At 55.2% G+C, this 22,345-nt stretch overlaps 1 protein-coding gene across 2 annotated transcripts; it reads right to left on the minus strand.

The window, feature by feature from the left end:
* Positions 1-5,186: 5,186 nt before the first annotated feature.
* On the minus strand, positions 5,187-21,402 carry PLBD2 (phospholipase B domain containing 2). 2 transcript variants are annotated; one of them, XM_034791022.1, is made up of 12 exons: positions 21,122-21,402; positions 16,313-16,406; positions 15,663-15,821; positions 14,719-14,819; positions 13,166-13,380; positions 12,673-12,767; positions 12,152-12,312; positions 10,357-10,452; positions 8,982-9,053; positions 8,086-8,238; positions 6,990-7,254; positions 5,187-6,686 (listed from the first exon to the last, which is right to left on the minus strand). In XM_034791022.1, exons 1-12 carry the CDS (start codon positions 21,295-21,297, stop codon positions 6,519-6,521), a joined length of 1,755 nt encoding a protein of 584 aa, XP_034646913.1. In that variant the 5' UTR covers positions 21,298-21,402; the 3' UTR covers positions 5,187-6,518. The 2 variants fall into 2 exon arrangements, with proteins under 2 accessions (XP_034646913.1, XP_034646915.1); XM_034791024.1 differs by having other exon boundaries at positions 6,990-7,152; positions 21,122-21,400.
* Between the last annotated feature and the right edge of the window lie 943 nt (positions 21,403-22,345).

A 22,345-nucleotide genomic window follows, 5' to 3' on the forward strand; every position in this document is an offset into this window, starting at 1 on the left:
ACAGGGGCAGCAGTGGGAGATGGCTGGGGATGGGTAGCACCCCCTTCTGTCTCCCTGCAGCAACAGGGCTTATTTAAACCCTGCGGCTTAAAAAAAAAAAAGCACCACAGACCATGGCTCAGGGAGCACACTTCAACTCACAAGGGCCACAGGTTGGACACTGCGGCTGGATGTGGACCCAGCCACTAGAGGGAGACAAAACACACTCAGCCAACGTGTCACAGGAAGTGACACAACAGCCATGCCCCTCCAGCCTTTAACAGGGACAAACAGATGTGGGTGCTGTTTAGTAAGTGACCAAACCCATCCTGGAGAGACCGCCCTGCTCTGTTTTCTCTCACCCAGAACCGCCTGCATTTAAGGTGGGAGGGGAGCAAAACAAGAGAGGCCTCAAGCAAGATCACCACTGGGGAGAGCACAGGGTGTTTTTCTCCTCCTTAGCAGGCAGCATGTGCATTGAATATAAAATGGCAGCTGCCTGGCACTGTGAAGTTCAGAAAACAAGATGGTGTCAGTAATAAACCTCCAGATTTGCCCAACTCCTCAGAATGATTAGTTACTAACCTCGTGGCCTATTTTCTAATGCCGCAGGCCTGACGGGCTGGGAGGATTCCTGCCAGTTAGGTACAGTTGCTGGGCACCCAGACAGTGTTTGCAATCTAATCATTGCAGCAGTGTGAAAGTGCATGAGCCCCTACAAGTGAAAAGCACCAGGAGTCCGGGTGTCAATCCCAAGCATCCACAAATCATTACAATGATTTAAAAATCATGACATTAAAAAATATATAATAAAAAAGGATTTTTTTAAAATTTTGTCTTCTGGTTTCCTAGCCTTCAGGATGCACTACTAGGGTCATAGCTTCAAGCTTTCTCCTGCAACCCGGAGCACTAGAAATTTACATCTTTTAAAAATGAAAGCAAAGGTTTTCCTCTAATCACGTGACCAGAAGCTGGGGCTTTGAGCAGCGCAGCTGATATCTCAGGAGCTGGCCACACTGCAAACGTGAACGAGACACACACATCTACTTAGATTCTTGATGAGAGAAACACCGAGAGGAAACAAACAGCAGAAATAAGTGCCAAGACATGTTAGCAATCCCGCTGATTTGATGGCATTACTGATACCAGGATTCACATTGATCTGTAAAGAAGGGTTTTTTAAAACCCCTATGATCTTTCCCTTTTTAATCCCCTTGAAATCAACCCATTCTTGCTCAGTCAAACAGAGAGGTCTGTCTGGGAACGCTGGGTGATGTCTTTGAAAGTGCTACCCCTGTGCTGGGCTCTTACGGCTACGGCGAAATTGTCTGTCCCCTTTCATTCTATGTTTCCGAGAATCGGGGGTGGCGGAAATTCCTTCTAGGGAGGAAAGAGATTGACGAGCTCTCTGTGACCCCACCTCTCCCCCCGTTCTCTTGCTTAGCTGTTGCTGGATTTAAAAGCAGGCACTGAGATTCCCCATCTATACCCTGCATCCATTCTGCCATGGACTGGCCCCTAAAGGAGCTCTCTGCAGAGGTCTCTTTGGGTTTCCAGAGGAGGAAACTGCATAGACATGCCCTTTGGGTTGACAGCAATGGACTCTCATGGCATTAGAGTAAGCTGATGCTATTGGGTGGGTTGGCAGCACGGGGGTTGAACCTGTGACTTTGGAATCCAAACCCAGGAGTTTCTAGTGCCAGATTAGTGAGGGGTTGTGCAGATAAATACATTACACATTGTGAGGTGCTCAGATAACTGGCCCCCATCACCATGCTAAGTACCATACCTCGCTCCACCGATTATAAGGGATTATTGCGAACAGCGAGTCAGACCTCCTGTAGAACAGGGCACAGGATGCCCCTGAATTAATTCCTGTTTGAACGAAGGCAGCTCTTTAGAAAACATCCCAGCTTGATTTTAAAAAACTCCAGGGATGGAGAATCCACCACAACACACGGTAAATTGTTCCACTGGTGAATTAATCTCGGTGTTAAAAACGTGCCCCTCATTCTCGCCTGAATTTCTCTAGCTTCAACTTCCAGCCACTGGATTTGTTACACCTTTGTCTGCTAGACTGAAGAGTCCTCTAGCTACTCTCAGATTTCTTTTCCCTGTATAGGTACTCGAGGTAGATACATAGACAGACAGAGAGTCCGAACAAATCCTCTCAGCTGGGGTGTCCTCCACCCATCCAACCCAGCCTGAAGGGCTGACCAAGGCGAGACCACTGAAGGGTGAGAAATAAAGCAGGGCAGGAAATGCAAATTATTTTGCCAAAACACCAAAAAAGTCCATTGTTTTCTTAACGGGCCCATGCACATTTTTCAGTTTTAAAAATACCCCTGAAAACATTTCAATTTTCTGTACAAACGTTTGGGTTTCAGAAAAACTGGTATTTTGACATAAAAACCTAAACAGAAAGAAATTCCACATTCAGTTTTGAATTTTTCACCCAAATGTTGTAAAATGGTTACCAAAATGAAAATATTTCACTAAAAATGTTTATTCAGTCAAAAAAAATAAAACAGTTTTTGTTTAAAAACTAGAAGGTGCATTGAAACACAAGAGCCCCCCACCCCACCCCACCCCGCTATTCTGCAGGAGTAGCATTGAGGGCGGCGGGCAGCAGAAACCGCTGCACGGAAAGACGCTGGTAAACCAGCTAAGGCCTTGATGGGGTTCGAGGTAGGAGGCTGGTGCTTTAGTTGGAGACGCACAAGGCTCTGAGCTGGATCCAGGGGGGTTGGAAAGTGGGGGGTTCTTTTGGGCCCCACCTCCAGCCATCTGCTGAGGCCTAGAATCCCCCCCAGCCCTCCAAAAAGACAAGATGAGAGCTGGGGGTGGGCAGAACCTGACCTTCAGTCCGAACAGGTTTGGGTGAAGGGGGTATCTGAACGCAGCTGAACAAATGAGTCTGTCCCTTCCCTGCTCTCCTTAACCCATTGCCTGACATTGGCAGGACTCAGAACAGGTGGATAAGTCCCCCTGCCTGCCAGAGCCTGGAGGAGTTTCTGTGCTCATACCACACAAGCAAGGAGCCCCTGACCCTCCTCCCCTTCCCATCAATCAACCAACCCCCTTGCAATAAGTGCTGGTCCCAGCCAGAGGAAACCAGCTGCCGAGCAGCACCTGGGACCGAAGGCCTGCTGCCTTTCCAGCCGTCTGCACTATCCCAAAACAGCCACGTCTGGAACATTTCACTACTGGCCAGCCGGGTTTGTACTTTCAGAGGTATTGCTGGAGAATGTGCCTTTCATAATATCTCACAGCACTTTACAAAGGAGGTCAGCATCATTAGCCTCATTGTACAGATGGGGAAACCGAGGCACAGGGGGTGAAGTGACTTGTTATGGAGTAGTTGGAAGGGTTGCCATGCAAGTAAAGGACCCAAGCCCATGGGAGTCTTCAGTGGGCTTTGGATCAGGCCCTAATTGAGAAGGGAAGAGTATTAATAAAACTCCCTGTCTGTTGCCACCGCACTGAGGGGAAGAGATTAGGGCTGAGAAGGCTCCCAAGGCTGGATTCTCCTCTCGCCACACATCTATCATGAGAAATGAAGTCACACCAGGGTAAGCAAGAGGAGAATCAGGCCCGCAGCCTTGATCCCCAAGACCTCCAAGGAGTCCTCCAGCAAAAACCAGCAAGACAGAACTTGACAATTCTCTAGCACTTGTGCATAGAGAATCTCCCTCAACAGTTAGCAGCATAGAGACTACGATACAGAAAGCGTGTCTCTTTCACCAACGAAAGTTAGTCCAATGAAAGATAATCAAGTAGTTTCTTCCCGTATGTTCCCATGTCTAGAAAGATGATGCCAATAATGAGAGATTTGGAGGCTGTGGATTCTTTAGCATGGACTGAATTTATGGAGGGGCTTTGCCTGAGCCCTGGGGGATTTTGAAGGGCATGATGAACACATTGCCACTCGTTTGCCCCATTCCCTAATCCAAGAATCTAAACCAGAAGGGGCAGCTAATTAGACAAAGTTTAAAGCCTCCCAAAGGAAATCTCTCCCTTATGGTCTAGTCGCTCTGTGGAGCCAGATGGACTTAGCTCTTGGTGAACCCTTTATAAAAACCTTCAATGCACTTTATAAACATTAGCTAATCAGTCCCAAACCAATGAAGTGATCACTCCCAACTGCTCCCTGCCTGCCAGAGCAGATCAAGGAACCTAGATTAAGAGGACTTTGCAATCATTTTATGACCACTAGAAATCTCCCTAGCAGGCCCCGTTACCATCTCTCTAGCTCTGGTTCTCTCAGGTCTCCCATCAGGTCATACCACCCCTGAGAGGTAGGGCAGGGCTATTATCCCCCTCTCAGACATGAGGAAACTGAGGCACAGTTGCCCAAGGCCACACCGTGGGTTTGTGCTGGAATAGGGAAGTGAATGCAGGTCTCTAAGTTGCCAGCTGGTGCACTAACCCTGGGGAATTCCTTGCTCTTCTCCAACGCAGGCCCAGGAGCTCGGCTGGGCAGACAAGGGTCGGCACTAAGGCTGGGACACAGCTGCTGCCCCACACACTTCATGGCCGTACCCTGCTTTGGCCCTGGCTCCAAAACAACCCTCAGGCCGCAATCGGCTTCTGCCCCCACGGACCTGAGCCTAGGAGATGGGTTAGCCAGGCCTCCCACCTCCCAGATCTCGCTGGATGGCTGTCCCAAAAGGCCCCCACCCCAGCTCTTGCCCCTGGCCCCAGAAGCTGAGGCAGGAAGGGACGGCTGCCCAGCTTTTCCGTCCCATCACCTTCTGGCAGTTGAGCAGCATGGACCGACCGACCCAGTTGTGCTGAATTGCTGCTTTCATGGCTGCACCCCACTGTGTGAGCAGTAAGAGCTTGGGGCGAGGGGAGGGGCTGAGTGATGCAGGGGCAGGAGCGTCCTCACGCTCACGCCAGAAAGGGCTGGTGGGATTGTGATGGCGAGAGGAAGGAGCAGCAGATGGCAGCTAGGAGCCCTTGCTGCGAGCTGGAAAAGCGACCTCACGGGAGATCTTCTGCACCCCAGACACGAGCTCAGCCAGAAGTTCTGGGCCAGGAGCAGGAATCCCAGGGCGAAGTTCTCCGGCCCGTGCGACACAAGGTCAGGCTGGATGGTCAGAACGGTCCCTATGGGCCTTACCAATCTAGGAGTCTTCACGGCAGCTGAAACCCCAACCCGCCTCCTCTCATCCCGAGAGCCAGGCAAGAAACAACTCCGCAAGTTTTAGTACTAAAACCAAGCCAAAGAGCTCTTTTAATCCTGCTTACAGACGATCCCAGAACGCTTGGGTTTGCACTGGGGACCCAGAACAAGCCCAGCACTGCAGCCCCACTCGGAGCCAGCTGGCAGGTAAGCCAAGGGGGTGAGAACGCCTCTGGCCAGGGAGCATCTGAGCCTGGCTTTAAGCCTTCCTTGCTGTCACTTTTCAAGGGGAGTGAGGTCTGCCCTGGTGGTCTCCTGCTGAACCCTGCTCCATTTCCCTTTAACGGGCAAAAGCTTCCTCACATGCACAAGCCCCACGCCTGTGGCGCCATGTGGGTCCAGGCCTAAGGAGGTAGCGGGCACAACAGGCACAAAAGCAGAAAGATTTCAGGTGGAGGCGGTGCCCTGTGGGCAGCCCGCTGGGCTTCTCCTTCTCCTTCACCCAAGCCACAGCTGCATCAAAGAGCGGCGGAGGATTCAAAGGCAGCGTGAGCGAAACAGCAGCAGTCACCCCCAGGCACTGGAGTGCAGTGCAGAGAGACGCAGCAAAGGGGGGGGGGGCAGCCCTCCCGCCCCCTGGAGAGAATTTCACCACATCTTCCTGGGGCTGCAGACACCAGCTGGGACCCCGCCCCCTCCAAGGCCCAGCGCTGAGGGATAGGGGATGGAGAGGCAAACCCGCCTCTCTGCCTTACTTTCAGAGGGACAGCTCCGCCTCCGCTCCCGAGAACGCTAGCGCTCCTTCCCGTGGGTCACCCCCAGGGGTTATACCGTGGACCCGCCCACTTCTTGGCAGCCCATGGGGGTCCCAGCAGGCAGCTCCTCCTTCCCCGGGGAACCTGGTGGCAGTTCCGGTCTTCAGAGGCGGGAGTGACAGTGACCGAGCAACCCGCGGGGCAGGGAAGGAGGGGAACCAGGGGGCAGCAGAAGAGGCTGGGGTTCCCCTGGCTTCTGGGGAGCGTCGCAGTTTGTTCGGAGGGCAAGAAGCCAGCTTGCAAGTTAAGACAAGGCAGCAAAATGACAAGCTGGGCCAAACCAAGGCCTGGCAGAAGCAGGTGCAATGGCCATCGGCTTCACCAAACTCCAGCCACTCCCGCCAGGGCTAAATTTGATGCAGTAGCTGCACTGCCCCCTCTGTCGTTTCTCCCCACCCCAGGTACCCCTGTGCTCCCCCTGCAGAGAGAGACGTTCTTCCCTTCGTTCGCAGGGGAAAGACAGCCGCGGTGGAGCAGCCCCACAGCGGATAGGCCAGAGTCCAGACTATAACAAGACAGACAGGGGGACGGGACACACCCTCAGCACCCCTGCTCCAACCCACTCGGCCACATGCGCAGGGGATCCAGGCTCCACTTCAGTCCCACCAGATCTTGATGGGGGGGAACTTCCAGAGGTCGGGGTGCCCCATGTGAAGCAGGTTGCTGTAGGGAGAGGTGCTCCACTGGAAAGGGGGGACGTCGTCCCAGGTGGGCCCACTGGCGGCAACCAGGCTGTAGCCCTTGGCCATCGCATAGGACGTGATCTAGGGAGAGAAAACCAAGCGTCTGACGATTTCCGCAGAGTCGGCGGGAGCATCTCTGGGCACAGGTGCTGCGGACGGCCTCCAGCCACTCGGGGGCAGGACAGGCGGAAACACTCGAACTGGGCTGAGTCCATGAAGCCGGAGCGCACCCATATATGAGTTGTCAGCAGCAGGGATTGAACCTATGACCTCTGGATCCACCATCAGAGCCAGAAGAGCTGCTCTGTTAGCCAAGGCTGCAGTAGGCTTCCCCCCTGCAGGAGTATGTGTTCACCCAACACAGACTCCCCCCGTGGCCCTCACCTTCATGTCCGTGCCCCCGTGCGACCGCTGGCGCAGCGCAGCGAAGGGGTAGGTCCCATTGGCGGGGTTGAGGTCCGACCTGGCGGCGACGGCGTTCTCAGCGTTCTGGGGCGGGTCACAGCCCTGGCACCGGGACAGCGGGTCCTTCAGGAAGTCGTTGAACCTGAGAGGCAGCACGAACACGTACAATGGAGGCAGCCCCAAGGGGAGGGGAGCTGGGCCCCGCCAGGCGCAGGCCTGGATTAGCCACTGGGGCAGCTCTGCCCTGGAAGGGAGGGGGAAAGACCTTAGGCTGGGTTTGAACCGGGGATGAACGGGAGTGATTCTGCTCTAAGTTCTTACACCAGGCTCATCGCTGTAGCGGCTGCCCCCAGAGCCTGACCCAGAAAGCCAACGTTGGCAGGGCAGAGTCCCGTCACCTTCAGTGAGCATTGGATCAGGCTCCTGGAGCTATGGAGGTGGGATCTGACCTCAGCCCTCGCTCAGCTGGTGCCGAGGTTAGACCGTGCTGGATTAGGGGGCAGAGGGAAGTGGAGATTGTGGTCAGGGATGATCAGCCCCTGGAGGTAACCAGAGACAGTCCTCAGGAAACCCTGAGGATCCGAACATCTCCACGCTGAAGGATGCTCCTTTTTGAGCCCATCTCTCTGTGTAACTGCACCTGCCCCAGCCGTCCCCCGGCCTGACACACAGGAGGGGCTGGCTCCTTCAAGACAATAGCCATAGTGCATCATTGTGCCATGGCACGATCACTGCTGTGACACCAGGCGTTGTCGAGATGCAGTGACAGCGCATCAGCTTCAAGGATGCCCCAGGACCCATTGTCAGCGTTCCACGTGGCCAGCACGCACAGCTGCCTTGTCATCATCAGGATAAGCGGCAACCCTACAATAATAGAGCCCTTACCACTCTCCCTCTGTCCCCACACAAACACACAGCTTGGTTCCCAGTCTGCACCTGTCCCCCCCGCACACCCGTGCCAAGGTGCCAGAGCGCATGGAGCGTTTGTGTCTCGAGGGCCGCTCTTCCCACGAGCGATACGCCCTCCCGGCACGAGACGGCGCCACGCTCCCGCTCCCCACAGAGAAGCCCTCACCTCATGAGCCGGATCATGGAGTCCAGGTCTTGGACGAGCGTTTGATTGCGCCTGAAGATCTGGGCCCGGGGGCTTTTGTCATAGGTGAACCAGTCGCCATATTTCTTCACCAGCTCCAGCTGGCCACTGGCGTTGAAGATCTGCTCAAAGTACCTGGGGATGGGGGGGAGGGAGTAACACACAGATCGAGCAGGGACCCCACCTGCCTTTGTACATGTGCCTTAAGGAATCCCACCCCCACCCCAGGGAGGCCAGGCCAGGTGCCAAAGGGATGGGGGAAGGTAAGGGATGGCTGGGTAATACGAGCACTCGCCTAGGACTTGGAGGTTCAGCTCCCTGCTCTGTCCCAGACGTGCAATGTGACCGGAGGCAAGTCACTTAGCCTCTCTGTGCCTCCGTTTCCCACCGGTAGAAGGAGGATAACAGCCCTGCCCTGCCTCAGGGGGGTCATGTAAAGTGCTTTAAGACCCACTCCGTGAGGTGTTATTAGAACAGCCTATCAGGGCAAGGCCCTTTCTAAAGGGGCATTTCCACCCAGTTGTCACCCAGCTGCCAAGCCCACCCCATGCCAACCGCCAGACAGCAATTAAAGACGGAGTCCCCCTTAACAGCTGAGTGCTGCCCCCTTCTGGAACCAGGCAGCACAGCTCCCCGAGAGCGCAGCACCCCCAGCCCTAGCTGGCGGGGGAGCAGAGGAAAACGCTCCTTGTAAGCCCAACGGGGTTAGGATCAGGCCTTCAGTGTGGTTGGAAGAGCACCCCATGGAGGGCAGTGGGGGAGACAGCACCAGGGGTTGGGTGCCTCTTCTCCCAGCTGACCCTTCCCTTCCCCCACCTCCCTGGAGTAAGATGCCCTAAGCCGGGGGTTGGACTGGAGAGAGAAGAGACGCTCCTTACGGCACATTGTAACTGGCCCAGTATCCCTTCTGGTACAGCTCCTCTGTTTTGTCAGCCACGACCACCAGCCCCCTGAGAGAGAGAACGAGATGGGGCATGAGAGAGCAGAACACAAATGGGAAGCAGATTGCATGCTGGGAAAGCAGGAGTGCAGCCTCCATCTTGGATAACCAAGAACCGGGACAATCAGGGGGCCAGAGGACTGCCCAGCCAGCGCCAATGGGCAGCTGCCCCAAGGCCCCCGGCTCAGCAGGGGCTTCCGCGTTTGACCAGCGCCTAGAACGACTGAACCGCAAGGCAGCAGGAGAGCTGGCCAGCCTCGGGGGAGCCAGCCAGACCTCCATTATCAGAACCCCCCCGGCTCTATCCAGGCGACAGCCTCGGCATTAAAGACAAGGGATGGGACCTCGTCTCAGAGCAACAGGGGGGGTCTCAGCCAGTCCAGGCTGTGCTGTAAACACAAGTGTCACAGCTAGAGCCAGAGCAGGGACAACAGACTCCATTTGGGGGGGGGGGGCGGGGGGGCTGTAACAAACCAGGCATCATCCTGTCGCTCTCCAGAGCCCATGAGGAGGGCTGGGACAAGGAGCTTGATAACGTTACTGCCGGATAAAAACAACAGGGAGCCTGGTGGCACCTTAAAGAGTAACAGATTTCTCTGGGCATAAGCTTTTGTGGGTAAAACCCCACTTCTTCAGATACATGGAGTGAAAAGTACAGATACAGGCATAACTATACTGACACATGGAGAGCAGGGAGTTACCTCACAAGTGGAGAACCAGTGTTGACAGGGATGATTCGATCAGGGTGGATGTGGTCCACTCCCAATAATAGATGAGGAGGTGTCAATTCCAGGAGAGGGAAAGTTGCTTTTGTAATGAGCCAGCCACTCCCAGTCCCTAGTCAAGCCCAGATTAATGGTGTTAAATTTGCAAATGAATTTTAGTTCTGCAGTTTCTCTTTGAAGTCTGTTTCTGAAGTTTTTTTGCTCAAGAATAGTTACTTTTAAATCTGTTACAGAATGTCCAGGGAGATCAAAGTGTTCTCCTACTGGCTTTTACCTCTCCTGGAATTGACACCTCCTCATCAATTATTGGGAGTGGACCACATCCATCCTGATTGAATCGTCCCTGTCAACACTGGTTCTCCACTTGTGAGGTAACTTCCTTCTCCATGTGTCAGTATAATAATGCCTGCATCTGTAATTTTCACTCCATGCATCTGAAGAAGTGGTTTTTTTACCCACGAAAGCTTATGCCCAAATAAATCTGTTAGTCTTTAAGGTGCCACCGGACTCCCTGTTGTTTCTGTGGATACAGACTAACACGGCTACCCTGATACATTAGAGCCGAATGTTCCGAATGAAGGCACTTACGGGATCTGCTCCAGCACTGTGAGCACCCCCTGCTGGAGATCAGCTTTGCCCGGCAGGAAGGTGTTATAATCCACAATCATCCACTGGTTGTTGTACCTGGGCAAGAGACGAGAGGGGAAGCGTTTGGCGTTCAGTGCCCTTACGCCATGGTAGTAAATGTCACGTAATAGTCCTGGTGTACTTATGCTGTCACCACGTGGCTACTCAAGGTAACTACACTCTTCGGCGTGTGATTTCCTTACTGTTAATAAATTTATACAGTCAACCCGTGGAACTCATTGCCAGGGTGTGTTGTGAAGGCTCTAAAGGATAATGGGGTTCAAAAAAGAATGAGAAGTTCATGGAGGATAGGTCCATCAATGGCTGTTAGCCAAGATGGTCAAGGGCACATCCCCTTGCTCTGGGTGTCCTTAAACCTTGGGCTGCCAGAAGCGGGGACTGGATGATGGGATGAGTCAATAATTTTTTATATGGAGCTATACCTATCTCATAGAGCTGGAGGGGACCTTGAAAGGTCATTGAGTTGAGTCCAGTCCCCTGCCTTCACAGCAGGACCAAGTACTGTCCCTGACAGATTTTTGCCCCAAATCCCTAAGAGGCCACCTCAAGGGTTGAACTCACAACCCTGGGTTTAGCAGGCCAGTCCTCGAACCAGTGAGCTATCCCTCCCCTCCCTTGCCATGTTCTGTTCAGTCCCTCTGAAGCACCTGGGACTGGCCACGGTCAGGGACAGGATACTGGGCTAGATGGCCCGTTGGTTGACCCAGAATGGCCGTTTTTATGCTCCTGTTTGAAGGATCCCTGTGTGGCTACAGTGTAGGCAACTCGCCCGTGACTGCAGTGGATAAACGGACACCATAGTGAGGAACAAACTGAACACAGTCAAGGTTTCCAACAAAGAGATTCCCTCCTACTCTGGTATTTCCACTCATCCGCCCCCGCTTCTCCTCCCCTCGCCATGTCAGGTCATGACATCGTTTGGGGCTGGTTTCAGAACAAACTGCAGAGAAATCGGAAGGAGCTGTTCCATAAGCAATGCCTGCAGCACCACAGGTGGCTCTGAGAGCCAAGGAAGCTGCCCTCTGGCCAGAGCAATGGACTCACTTATTATTACAAATCCATGGAGACCTAGGAACGGTCAGTGGTCCCTGGACCACCTCACAGAGGCCAAGTTTCAAAGCAACAACAGAGACAGAACTCAGGTCCTCCTCCTTCAAAACCCCTTTTATCTGCATAAGATGAGAGACTCCCTTAGCAGTACAGGTCCTATGACACACAGCTGAACTGTTCCAGTGTTCCGTGCCTTTCCCCTACCCTTGATCTATCCTGGCTATTTAGCAGGTAAGTTCTTCGTGGCAAGGACTGTCGGCTACTGTGTACGTACAGCATGTGGCACAAGGGGCCTGATTTCGGCTGGTTTCTCGACATTAGCGTAATAAACATGACGACAATGACGATTAATAATAATTCCACCAGCAGCCGGCAGTGGTGCACACACAGACCGGCCACAGATTAGTAGCCTCTGAAGTCTGCTACTTGGCCTCAGTGCCACTGACATCATGCAATGTGCCAAACCTTAACACATTAACTAACACGTGGCACCACATGGCCAAGGCATGTCACGTGATGGCCCATGATATTGTGCCATCACCACAGAGCGCCTTGTGCAATAACCTGGCATCAGAGACAGGTTAGATCTTCCTGCTCGACTGATCTCACCCATCCCATCGCTGCCAAAGGGAGGGGAGAGAGGGGGACACGACAGGAGGGTCTGGATGACTGCTAGTCGACTTACGTGCCACTGTTGAACTGCTGGAAGATGGCAGCCCACTCGGCCCCGCTCCTGGCTAGCCGGTTTGCTACTATATTTCTCAGCCACTCCAGGACACTCCCTTCCGGATGGATGTACTTCCACAAGGCAGCATTGCTGTTCCCGATGGTGGTTTCCAAAGTCACCTGCAGGGGACAGAACAGAGTCATAAGCGAATCCAGGCAAGGATGCGCGTGATCTGACAGAGGCCAGACCTGGGCTCCTGGCAATGGGGCAGGGGAGTGACACAGGCAGAGCTGGAGAGACAATCTGCCCCATTGCCCATGTGAAGAGTGCAGTAGTAGGGCAGTCCATAGGCAGAGGGAGATTTGGGTTCTGCACTGAGATGATAGGATTCCTGGTGTAGACAGTGACCCAGGGCCCTGCTTTGAATCCCAAAGCAGCAATGGGGCAAGGAGGCTCAATCCCTAGCCGGCAGAACTCAGGGACAGCTGGACCATGGGGGAGGGAGGCAGGGGAGGAGGGCGCAGGCAGCAGCTGCTCACCAAGCCACTGCTCAAGATGTAGAAGTCGTCTCCCGAGAAGATGGTGCCGGGATAGGACGAGAATGTCTGGACGTGCCCCGAGATCATGTCATCACCTGGGGGAGCAGACGGCAGGGAGCCATCAGGGGTGCAGAGGCCACGCCCCATCACCTCCAGAGACGGGCCCTGCCAACTTCCCACAGCAAACTCCGCCCCAGAGTGGCGGCAAGATCCAGCGGCAGGGGGAGCGGGACCCTTCTCTCTCTTCGCATAAGGAGCAGGGAAACTTACACAGCATCTTTGTGGGCTCTGGAAGTGCCAGTCTGGGGCTACCCCTCTCACCCTTCCCACGGGACAGCCAGCAATCCCGTTTCCTGGTAGCCAGATACATGCTTACTCCTGCTGTCTTATCACCCCCTCGTCCTGCCTCCCTCCTCCAGCCCAGGGCCAAGGAGCTCCGGTCCTGGTACCGGCCCACGCAGCTACCCCCCAGGCCCCTGCCCGCGTTACGCACTGTGGGCCGAGGTCCGGAAGGGCAGCGTGTACTTCTTGATGATGCGCAGCATGGACTGGTAAGTGTTCCAGGTGTCATGGGAGACCAGGAGCTCCTGGTTCCCCGGCAGAAGCTTGAGGAGCGCGGAGCAAGACCCCGAGCCCAGCGTGTGCTCGCTTTCCGTTCTGTTCAAGGCCGACTCCAGGTCCTCCAGGTCCCCACCCAGCTGGAACAAGCTGGAGGCGGGGTGGGGGGGGGAGAACAGACACACCTGGGCTCATAACAATCCCCGGCAGCACAGACAGAGGCCCCTGGATTGGCCAAAGCAGAGCAGAACCTCGGGCCACCTACCCTCACCTTGGCTGGAATCCTGCTATGGGTTACCCCAGCTATGCCCACTCCCGGGGTTGGAGGAAGCAGGGAACTCCACCCTCCTGGTCCTGGCCATTTGCATGCAATGGCCCTAACGATCCCTTCTTTGTCCCCACAGGTTCTCCCTGCAGCCAGGACTCCCTTATCTGACCATGGATAAGCCACAAGCCCTAGTGACGGTCATAAAGCTGCAGCCTGAGGTAAATGCAGACACAGGGCATGGGGGGCAGAACTCCCGACCTTCGGATTCAGTGACTCAGACTTCGCCTCAGCCCCAGGGGCTAATGAAGCAATAGTACACGGTTGGAGCCCAAGGCTGGGAGCATATCTGTATCTGGGAGTGGTCTGCCTGGGTATAAATGCATTGTGGGTAGGAAGGGCTAAGAGGTACTCTAAAGAAGCTGCCGGACTGTGTTATATTTTAATTAAAATGGGAAGTCCTCTCCGTGTTGGGGTGTCAGCCCAAAGAAGTCATCAAGGCATCATGCAAACGTTAACAAGCAGTTCTCAGCACCCTCGGAGGAGGCAACTCCTCTCCCTGGTTTACAGATGGGGAAACTGAGGCACAGAGACAGGCTGACCGGGAGGGGGCCTGCATTCAGAACCCAGCAAGCGATACGCGAGGCAGAAGCAAATCTGGCCTCGCTCTTCTTCAGTGACCTTGGCTCTGCAGGGCCGACGAGAGCCAGGGCACGCTGGCTGGTCGGTAAGCTAAGTAGATGCGGGGGTTGGGGGGTTCTGCAGAGACAGGGGGTACAGCAACAAGTCCCCATGTCTAACCGGGACCCTGTATTTAAAGAGCATGTGGTGGGGGTGCCATCTAGGGCTCAGAGCAGAAGCACGGAGTCAGAGCTCCTGGGTCTACTCCCAGTGCTGTTGCTGACTCACTATATGACCAAATTACAGCGCCTCTCCGTGCCTCAGTTGCCTTCTATAAAATGCAGATAATAATGGGTCCCTAAAGCCTACAGCTTCCCTTTGCTGCATGCCTATGGGACGCCGCCCCAGCTCCTCCCTACAGCCACCAGCGAACTGCAGCTGCTGAGCACGTACCAGGCCAACACCCGTCTGCTTCCCCCAGCCCCACTGCGCTGGAGCTGCCCCATTCACTCCACCCCATCTCTCCAGCTCCCCACATCAGCCAGGACCGAAAGGGTTAAGTCCAATCACTCAGCTCCCGCCTCACGCCCAAAGGGACTTACAGGAAGCCAAACGGGGCGACCGAGAATCGTCCAGTCGGGAAAGCCACTCGCCCGTTATAACCGTCTTCCAGGCCCTTCAGCTGCAGCAGAGCCAGGCGCACCTGTAGGGGGAGGGACAGGCCCACGGTGAGACCCGGCGAGCAGGCCAGGGTCTGAGATCTCACCCCACGTGTGGAGGGGAGGGGCTGGTAACAAGGATCGGAAAAGGGGAATCTCGAAGGAGGGGCAGTTCTACTCTGGAAAACAGACATCCTGCTCCTCCGTGTTTAATTGCATCTCAGTGACGCCAGAGGACGCTGCTCAGCCCGCAAGATGGATCTCCCCCGAACCTCTAGCCCAGCACCTCCGGAGACCCCCAGAGCCAGGCTGGGAGCGCTCCGCCACCAGCATCAAGGGTTCTGCCGGCCAAGTGAGGCCACTGGACCGAGTGAGAACTCAGTGATGGATCAGGCTCTCTATGGCTCTCCCCCGAAATCCATCCTCCTGCACATACACAACGACCCAGACAACGCTGCCCGTGCAATGTCCTGTAGGAGGGGAAGTGAGGAGGAACTTCTCCAACTGACGCTGCAAAGAGGAAAGAGTTACGAAGGACAGATCTACTCACCCCAGCTGGAATTTGGCCAGGAAACCTGGGTTAACTTCAGTTCTGCACTTGCTTAAAGAGCCAGGGGGCCTCTAATGGCCATAAGTGGCCAGGGGTCCAGTTTTACAGCTCATGGCACCAAGTGACTTCCAGTTCCTGGCTACCCTTTGTATTTAAAGTCGAGCAATACCCAGGTTTTCACTGGCAGGTGCCTGGTCTGGGGCCCCTGGAGAAGAGCGGTGGGAATTGGCGTCTCAGACTCCAGCCCTGGGCCCAAAGAACCTGTCCTTTTCCCATAGCGACCGGCACACCCAAATAAATGCAAGGCACTGCCCACCCCCTAGCAGCACACACCCACCTGGTACCAGTACTCCAGATCTTCTCCTTTCTCCATCTGCTCCTCCATCCAGGCCAGGTTGGTCTCGATGTAGGTCTTCAGCTTCTCGCAGTAGTCAGTCTGGTATTTAAAGGGGCCGCAGTAGCCCACCATGGTGTTCATCCAGTGCATGTAGATGAGCTGGAGGAAGAAGGGGGCACAGTGTAACAATGGGCCTGCTCACCCCTTTCCATCCACTTAACATCCTGGAGTGAGGGGCTGGTTCTCCATCACCTCTGGGTGAAGCCAGGCCCGCCTCGCTAAGGCATCTTCTGTTGGCTGGCTGGAGAGCCAGGGACAAGCTGAACAGGACAGAAGGCAGCGGAGGAGTGCAGAGAGGCAATCCAGCCACCCTGCGTTTCTACAGGCTTCATTCAGCCTTGGCCAAGCTTAGCTCACATGTGAAACGAGCTTGAGAATCTCAGCCTCGCCCCTCTCCCGGGCACAAGTGAGCTGTTAACCTGTGGCGCCACTGGCCATCTCTGATAGAGAGGCCCAGGTATGGACTAAGCTGGGCCTGAGTCTAGACTGAGGTGCAGGGGCATAACTGGACGGGGGGAACCTAGGACTGGGACACCAGGGGGCTCTGCAGACCAGTGGGTCTGACTCCCCTGCCATGCACCATCATTTACCTGCTCGGACACAGCGGCTTCGGCCAGTCCCGCAGCATAGGCCTGCAGGCTGTCATTGTACTTCTCGCTGGTGGCCAACTCCAGGAAGGACCACCTGCACCAAGCAAAGAGGACACTGATTGAACAAGGGAAAGATCATGCACAATGGAAAGTCTCCATGTGGCCCATTGCACTCCCTCCAACTGGGCTCCCCGGGGGCTGTGTGTGTATCTTACCTTATCTGAAGGACACTTCAGATAAAGGCTCCAGTTGGAGACAAAGCAAACCCCTCCCTGGGCTTTTCTGTGCTTTGCTTCTTGTTTGCCTTGTCTGGAGCTGCTCCCAAGAATCCCAAAGCACTCTCCCACCACACAGCTGGGGCTAAAGACACCCTGGAGCCAGGGGAGGTGCTTACCGGGGTCTTCCTCCAGAAGGGGGACATCAAGGGCAAAAGGAAGAGGATGGGGGACCAGACAAGCGTCTGCTCTCCCTTAAAGGATCTGCACAATCATTGTCCCTTAGGTGGGTATTGGCATTTCCATGGCATCCAGCACTGCTTTGCACTTGCACACGCGTTCACTAATTCAATCCCCCCCCCTGCAAAATCCCTAGGAGGCGAGATGTGGAGGATTAGCAGTGGACAGAGCGTATACGTTGGGGGGCCCTCCACAGGGGCCAGTGGAAATACAAGGGGGCAGGGCCTTTGGCAGCTGTTCTCATAGGCACCCCTTTGCAGCCCCTGGATAGGTCACGGGGGGAGGGGAGGAATCAGCCACCAACAGCAAATAAAACCCACCAGCCAGCAGCACCTGGGACGTTCAGAGCTCCTGGGTCACTTTGGAGCATGGAAGGCACCTCCCCCCCCCGCAACCCAGCTCATTCGATCACTTTGACGGGAGAAACTGGCCGTTCCCAGCCTCCTGCCTCTGACCCCGGCCTACAGAACAGGGCCAGGAGCTCATGCCCCAGAGTCAGCCCTGCTGAGATCAGTGAGCAAAACTCAAGGCCAGCGCAGGAGGGCACCAGCAACTCCGATTGGCTCAGGCAGACAGATATTCACACCGAGATAATGCACTGCTCCACTGCAGCTGGCTAACCGCCCACGGAGAAGGAGATTTAGTTAGTTAGTTATAAGAGAAACAGCGCTGGTGCCAGCCCGATTGCCCTGGAGACGGAGGGCCCCTAGGACAGGTACGGCAGGGCCGCTGGCACTGTGAGCTTCCCCCTACTGGTGCCAGAGTCAACCCTAAATGGGATCCCATTTGTTAATGCGGTGGGATCCCATTAGGGGTGACTCGATAGCACCAGTAATGCCTGGATGAGTATTGTACTGAGTATTTCAGAGTGTTAGGCGCACCTTAACCCCTCCAGTATTAGGTACACGGAAGCAGATTGACCAAGGTCACACAGCAAATCAGACCTGAATGCCACACCTCCGCCAGAACCAGCAGCCAAACTTCCTTCTTCCAGCTGACCTAGGTAATCACCACAACATCTAAACACAGCAGAGTGGCTGCTGCTGGGAGACCGCTGCCACTGCACACTGAGACAGTTCCAGAGGGAGCAACACATGCAGCAGTGCCAACTCCAACGCCACTGGGTGCCTTTCGTGAAGCCCACGCTCCTGGAGTCATGTGATCACGAGACTCTCAGCTTTATTTATTTATTTTTTTAAAGGTAAGTTTCCAGGCCTCACAGTTGCAGAGGAACCTTGAAAATGTGACCACCTCAAGGCTACGCCACCAGAAACCAAATAAAAAGAACCCTAAAGTCATGTATTTATTTATTTTAAATCTCATGATTTTTTACGCCGCTCTTGTGATTTTTGGAGGGTTTGACATGACTTCTGAATACCTGGGATTAGCGACACGGACTGTTCTCTCATCTAAAGAGATTAGGTCTATTGTTTTGCTTAAATCTGAAATAAGCCACCTCTACTGAGGTAGAGAGGGATTGCTCTTTACATGAGCAGGGTGAGGCATGACAACTATTTCTGCTACACAGGGTTAAGGAAAATGCCACATACGACAGCCCTGGGGTGGGCTAGTGAAATGCAGTTACTGACTGCTCTCGGGGCCAGCTTTGGACCTGGGAGAGGGGACTGCCCACCACGTCCAGCCTGACCCAGACAACGAGAAGTAGCCTCTCACCTCAATAACCTTGCTAATTGCATTGAAGGGCAGAAGAAAGGGGCATTTGTCGTCCGTAGCCTGCAGCTTTGCTAGACCTACACTGTGACTCTGCTCGGCTAGCTGATGTCCCATAATGCATTTCAGACAAACACCTGTGGCTAATTACGGACGCTCACCCAAAACCTGGAGCATCCAGACTCCATCAGTAGAGGATAAGTCAGGTCAGGGCTGTCCTAAGGTGACTTTAAGGTCAGAAGGGACCATTATGATCGTCTAGTTTGACCTCCTGCACAACGCAGGCCACTGAATCTCACCCACCCACTCCTGTATCAAACCTCTAACCTGTGTCTGAGCTACGGCAGTCCTCAAATTGTGGTTTAAAGACTTCAAGGTGCAGAGAATCCTCCAGCAAGTGACCTGTGCCCCACGCTGCAGAGGAAGGCAAAAACCCCCCAGGGCCTCTGCCAATCTGCCCTGGAGGAAAATTCCTTCCCGACCCCAAATATGGCGATCAGCTAAACCCTGAGCATGTGGGCAAGACTCACCAGCCAAACACCCAGGAAAGAATTCTCTGTAGCAACTCAGATCCCACCCCATCTAACATCCCATCACAGGCCATTGGGCATACTTACCGCTAATAGGCAAAGATCAATTAATTGCCAGAATTAGGCTATCCCATCATACCATCCCTTCCATAAACTTATCAAGCTTAGTCTTGAAGCCAGATATGTCTTTTGCCCCCACTGCTCCCCTTGGAAGGCTGTTCCAGAACTTCACTCCTCTGATGGTTAGAAGTCACTTCATTTCCCAGCCTGCTAGCAAAACCAGATCATTTCACCGGCCAGACGATGGGGTGCTGGAACGAGAGAGGTTCCCTGAATAAGGGGCACTACGCAGCAACATGGGGCGGACCCTAGCATACGCAGAACCAGAGTTTTGAGAGCAAGGATTGTACCGAGAAGGTGGCTGGTTCTTTCCTGTAATCAGATATTTCAAATTGAGGAGAAAAGCTGAAGCAGCTTCAGTTTCAAAATAATCCTCATGACAGCAGTGATGTATCTTTACCCCACCCCCTTGCAGATTGTTATTCTGGAGCAGTGGCTCTCAACCTTTCCAGACGACTGTCCCCCTTTCAGGAGTCTGATTTGTCTTGCGTAGCCCTGAGTTCCACCTCATTAAAAAACTCCGTGCTTACAAAATCAGACATAAAAATACAGAAGTGTCCCAGCACACGATTCCTGAGAAATTGCTGACTGTCTCATATTTACCATATTAGAAAATAAATCAATTGGACTATAAATATTGTACTTACATTCAGCGTATAGTATAGAGAGCAGTATGAACAAGTCGTTCTCCGTATGAAGTTTTATGTCGCACTGACTTTGCCAGTGCTTTTTAGGTAGCCTGTTGTAAAACTAGGCAAACCTCAGATGAGTTGATGTACCCTTGGCAGGCCTCTCCTGGAGTACACGTACCCCTGGTTGAGAATCACTATTCTAGACCATAAACACTTCAGGGCAGGGGCTGTCGTTTAGCATGTGTTTGTACAGCACCTGACACAGCTCCAGGCTCTAAATGGTTGACGCTCAGATACCATGGGGATAAAGCTTTATGCTGCTGCCTAAGACAGGCTCAATCCTAACTGGAGCCTCTTGGTGCTAGGGCAATGGGAATAATAATGTCTAAAACACCAGGAGGAAAAGCCACTTGACAGCATCTCTTTCACGAGCAACGCAGAGAGATGTGCATGTGCTTGCCAGGCCTTCCCCACACCGCAGCTGGCAGCGAGCTTCCCACTGCAGGCAGACAAGACTGTTTGTTCTGCTCCAGCCAGAGCACTGCGGGTAGCAGCATGGTACAGGTGGCAGCTTGGCCTAGCGCAGTGCGTATGCACTCCGAGGGTTGCAAGGGATCCAGGCACTGTACTTGGGCGGCTAGCCAAAGCCACCGCCCGTGCCACTCCAGCCACACTGCTATTGCTAGCACACTCACTCCAGCACAGCTAGCCTGCATCTATCTCCCTGCCCTGGAAAGCACCATCCCGGCTGCCAGGTGGCCGTACCCAGAGCGATCTCAAGGGTGGAACTGCACGGATGCTACACACGCCGCATTACTCCCCCTTTAGCGATTTGCAAGGGGCTTTGCCACAAGTGGAATGCAATAACCGCAATGGAAAATGAAATCAAACGCGCGTGGGGCCATTGGGCCGTGGACTGCGGGAAGGTGGCGCAAACAGGCCTGATGCTGCAGAAGTGGCGGAAAACAAGAGAAATGGGATGAGCCCCTGGTTAGGGGCACTGCAGCCTCACTGAAAAGCAGAAGCGAAAGGGGGTGAGAAAAGACACAATTAGATCTTGTTGACAGATGTTTTCACCAGCACACGGCCTTGGGGGGAGGGAGGGAGATGGAAAAGGGCCAGAGAAACCAGCTAGAACAGCCCCGGAGCAGAAACTCCCCCGGGCAGGGCAGCTCCAGGACCCGACCCTCGCCCCCACCGCCCCCCAGCCTCGAGAGCTGCGAGGGGTCCCTTCACAGGAGCGACCCCCCCCCCCCCAGCGATGGAGACCCCAGCCCAGGCTCGCTCGCTCCCAGCTGCCGCGTCTGAGCTCGCCCGGCGTCCCTGGGATCAGCCGGATCGGGCCCCGCGGGATCGGGCCCTGGGGTTTGCACACACACACACACACACGCACACGCCTACCCCGTGTCTCGGATCCGGTCGGTGAGATTGGCCCAGGCGACGGCGGCGGGGTCCCAGCGCGGGACGACCCGCAGCTGGCCCGAGGCGGGGTCCAGCAGCACCGAGCTGCAGCGCGTCTCGGGCCCGGAGAGGGGCAGGGCGGGCGGCAGGAGACTCAGCAGCAGCAGCAGGGCCATGGGGGCGGCGGCCAGGCAGCTCCAGCCGCTCAGGGACCGGCCTGCTCCGCCCGGGCTGTGCACGGCCCCGCCGCGCTGCACAAGCCGTGACGGGGCGGCTGGAGGCGGCCCCTCTTCCAGCCGCCCGGCCCCCTTCCTGGCCACGCCTGGGGCGAGCGGCGGCGGAGCTGGCGGAGGCCCCGGAGGGGGTGGGCACCAGGCAGGGCTGTGTGCGGCTGGCGCTGGCTGCCCCCCCTCCGGCCGCATCTTCCAGTGCCTGGGCCCCCGTGCGGGTGTCATCAAACACGGGCACCCCCCCCCATCCTCCATGGGGACCCCCCCCCGATAGAAATCTTCCCCCCCCCCCCCCTCGGGCCTCCGGAGTCCCCCCCCCCCCCCGGAAGCGCCTCATCAGACCAGGACACCCCAACTCAAAGTGGCACCAGACCCTGCCAGAACAGATGCAGAACTTGCAGACCTCTCGCCACTGCTCCCATGATCAACAGCACCTTTCAAGAGATCCCAACATGTGGTGCACCCCCTCCAGGGCACTAAGTGCCCCAATAACAACTGTGTTGGTGAAACCAGACAATCATGATGCTCTGGAATGAACTCACACAGGGAAATGATAAAAGACAGACACATAGAATCACAGAACTGGAAGGGACCTCGAGACGTCGTCTAGTCCAGGCCCCTGCACTCATGGCAGGACTAAGTATTATCTAGACATCCCTGGCAGGTGGCTATGGTGAAAGCTTCAAAATGTGACCCCAGCATGGGCGGTGGGTGAACCACCGGCTGGGGGAGTCTAGCCCCTGTCTGGCCGTGCCTCCTTCCCCCCCCCCCTGCAACCCCGCCCCCTTCCCCCATTGGAGCCTGGAGCCCCCAGCCCTGTGCTTGCCAGCCCCCCGGCCCAGAGCGCTGGGTGACACGTGGTCCTCCCGGCCCCCAAGCGCAGGGCAGGCAGCGCATGGCTCCCCCCCGATTCTCCCAGTCCCAGTGCCTCCAGCCCCAACCCCGAGCGCCATCAGGCATGGCCCCAGCCCCCATCCTCCCCTCAGTGCTGGGC

Source organism: Trachemys scripta, chromosome 15, assembly GCF_013100865.1.
Source record: "Trachemys scripta elegans isolate TJP31775 chromosome 15, CAS_Tse_1.0, whole genome shotgun sequence".
Classification (NCBI taxonomy): domain Eukaryota; kingdom Metazoa; phylum Chordata; order Testudines; family Emydidae; genus Trachemys; species Trachemys scripta.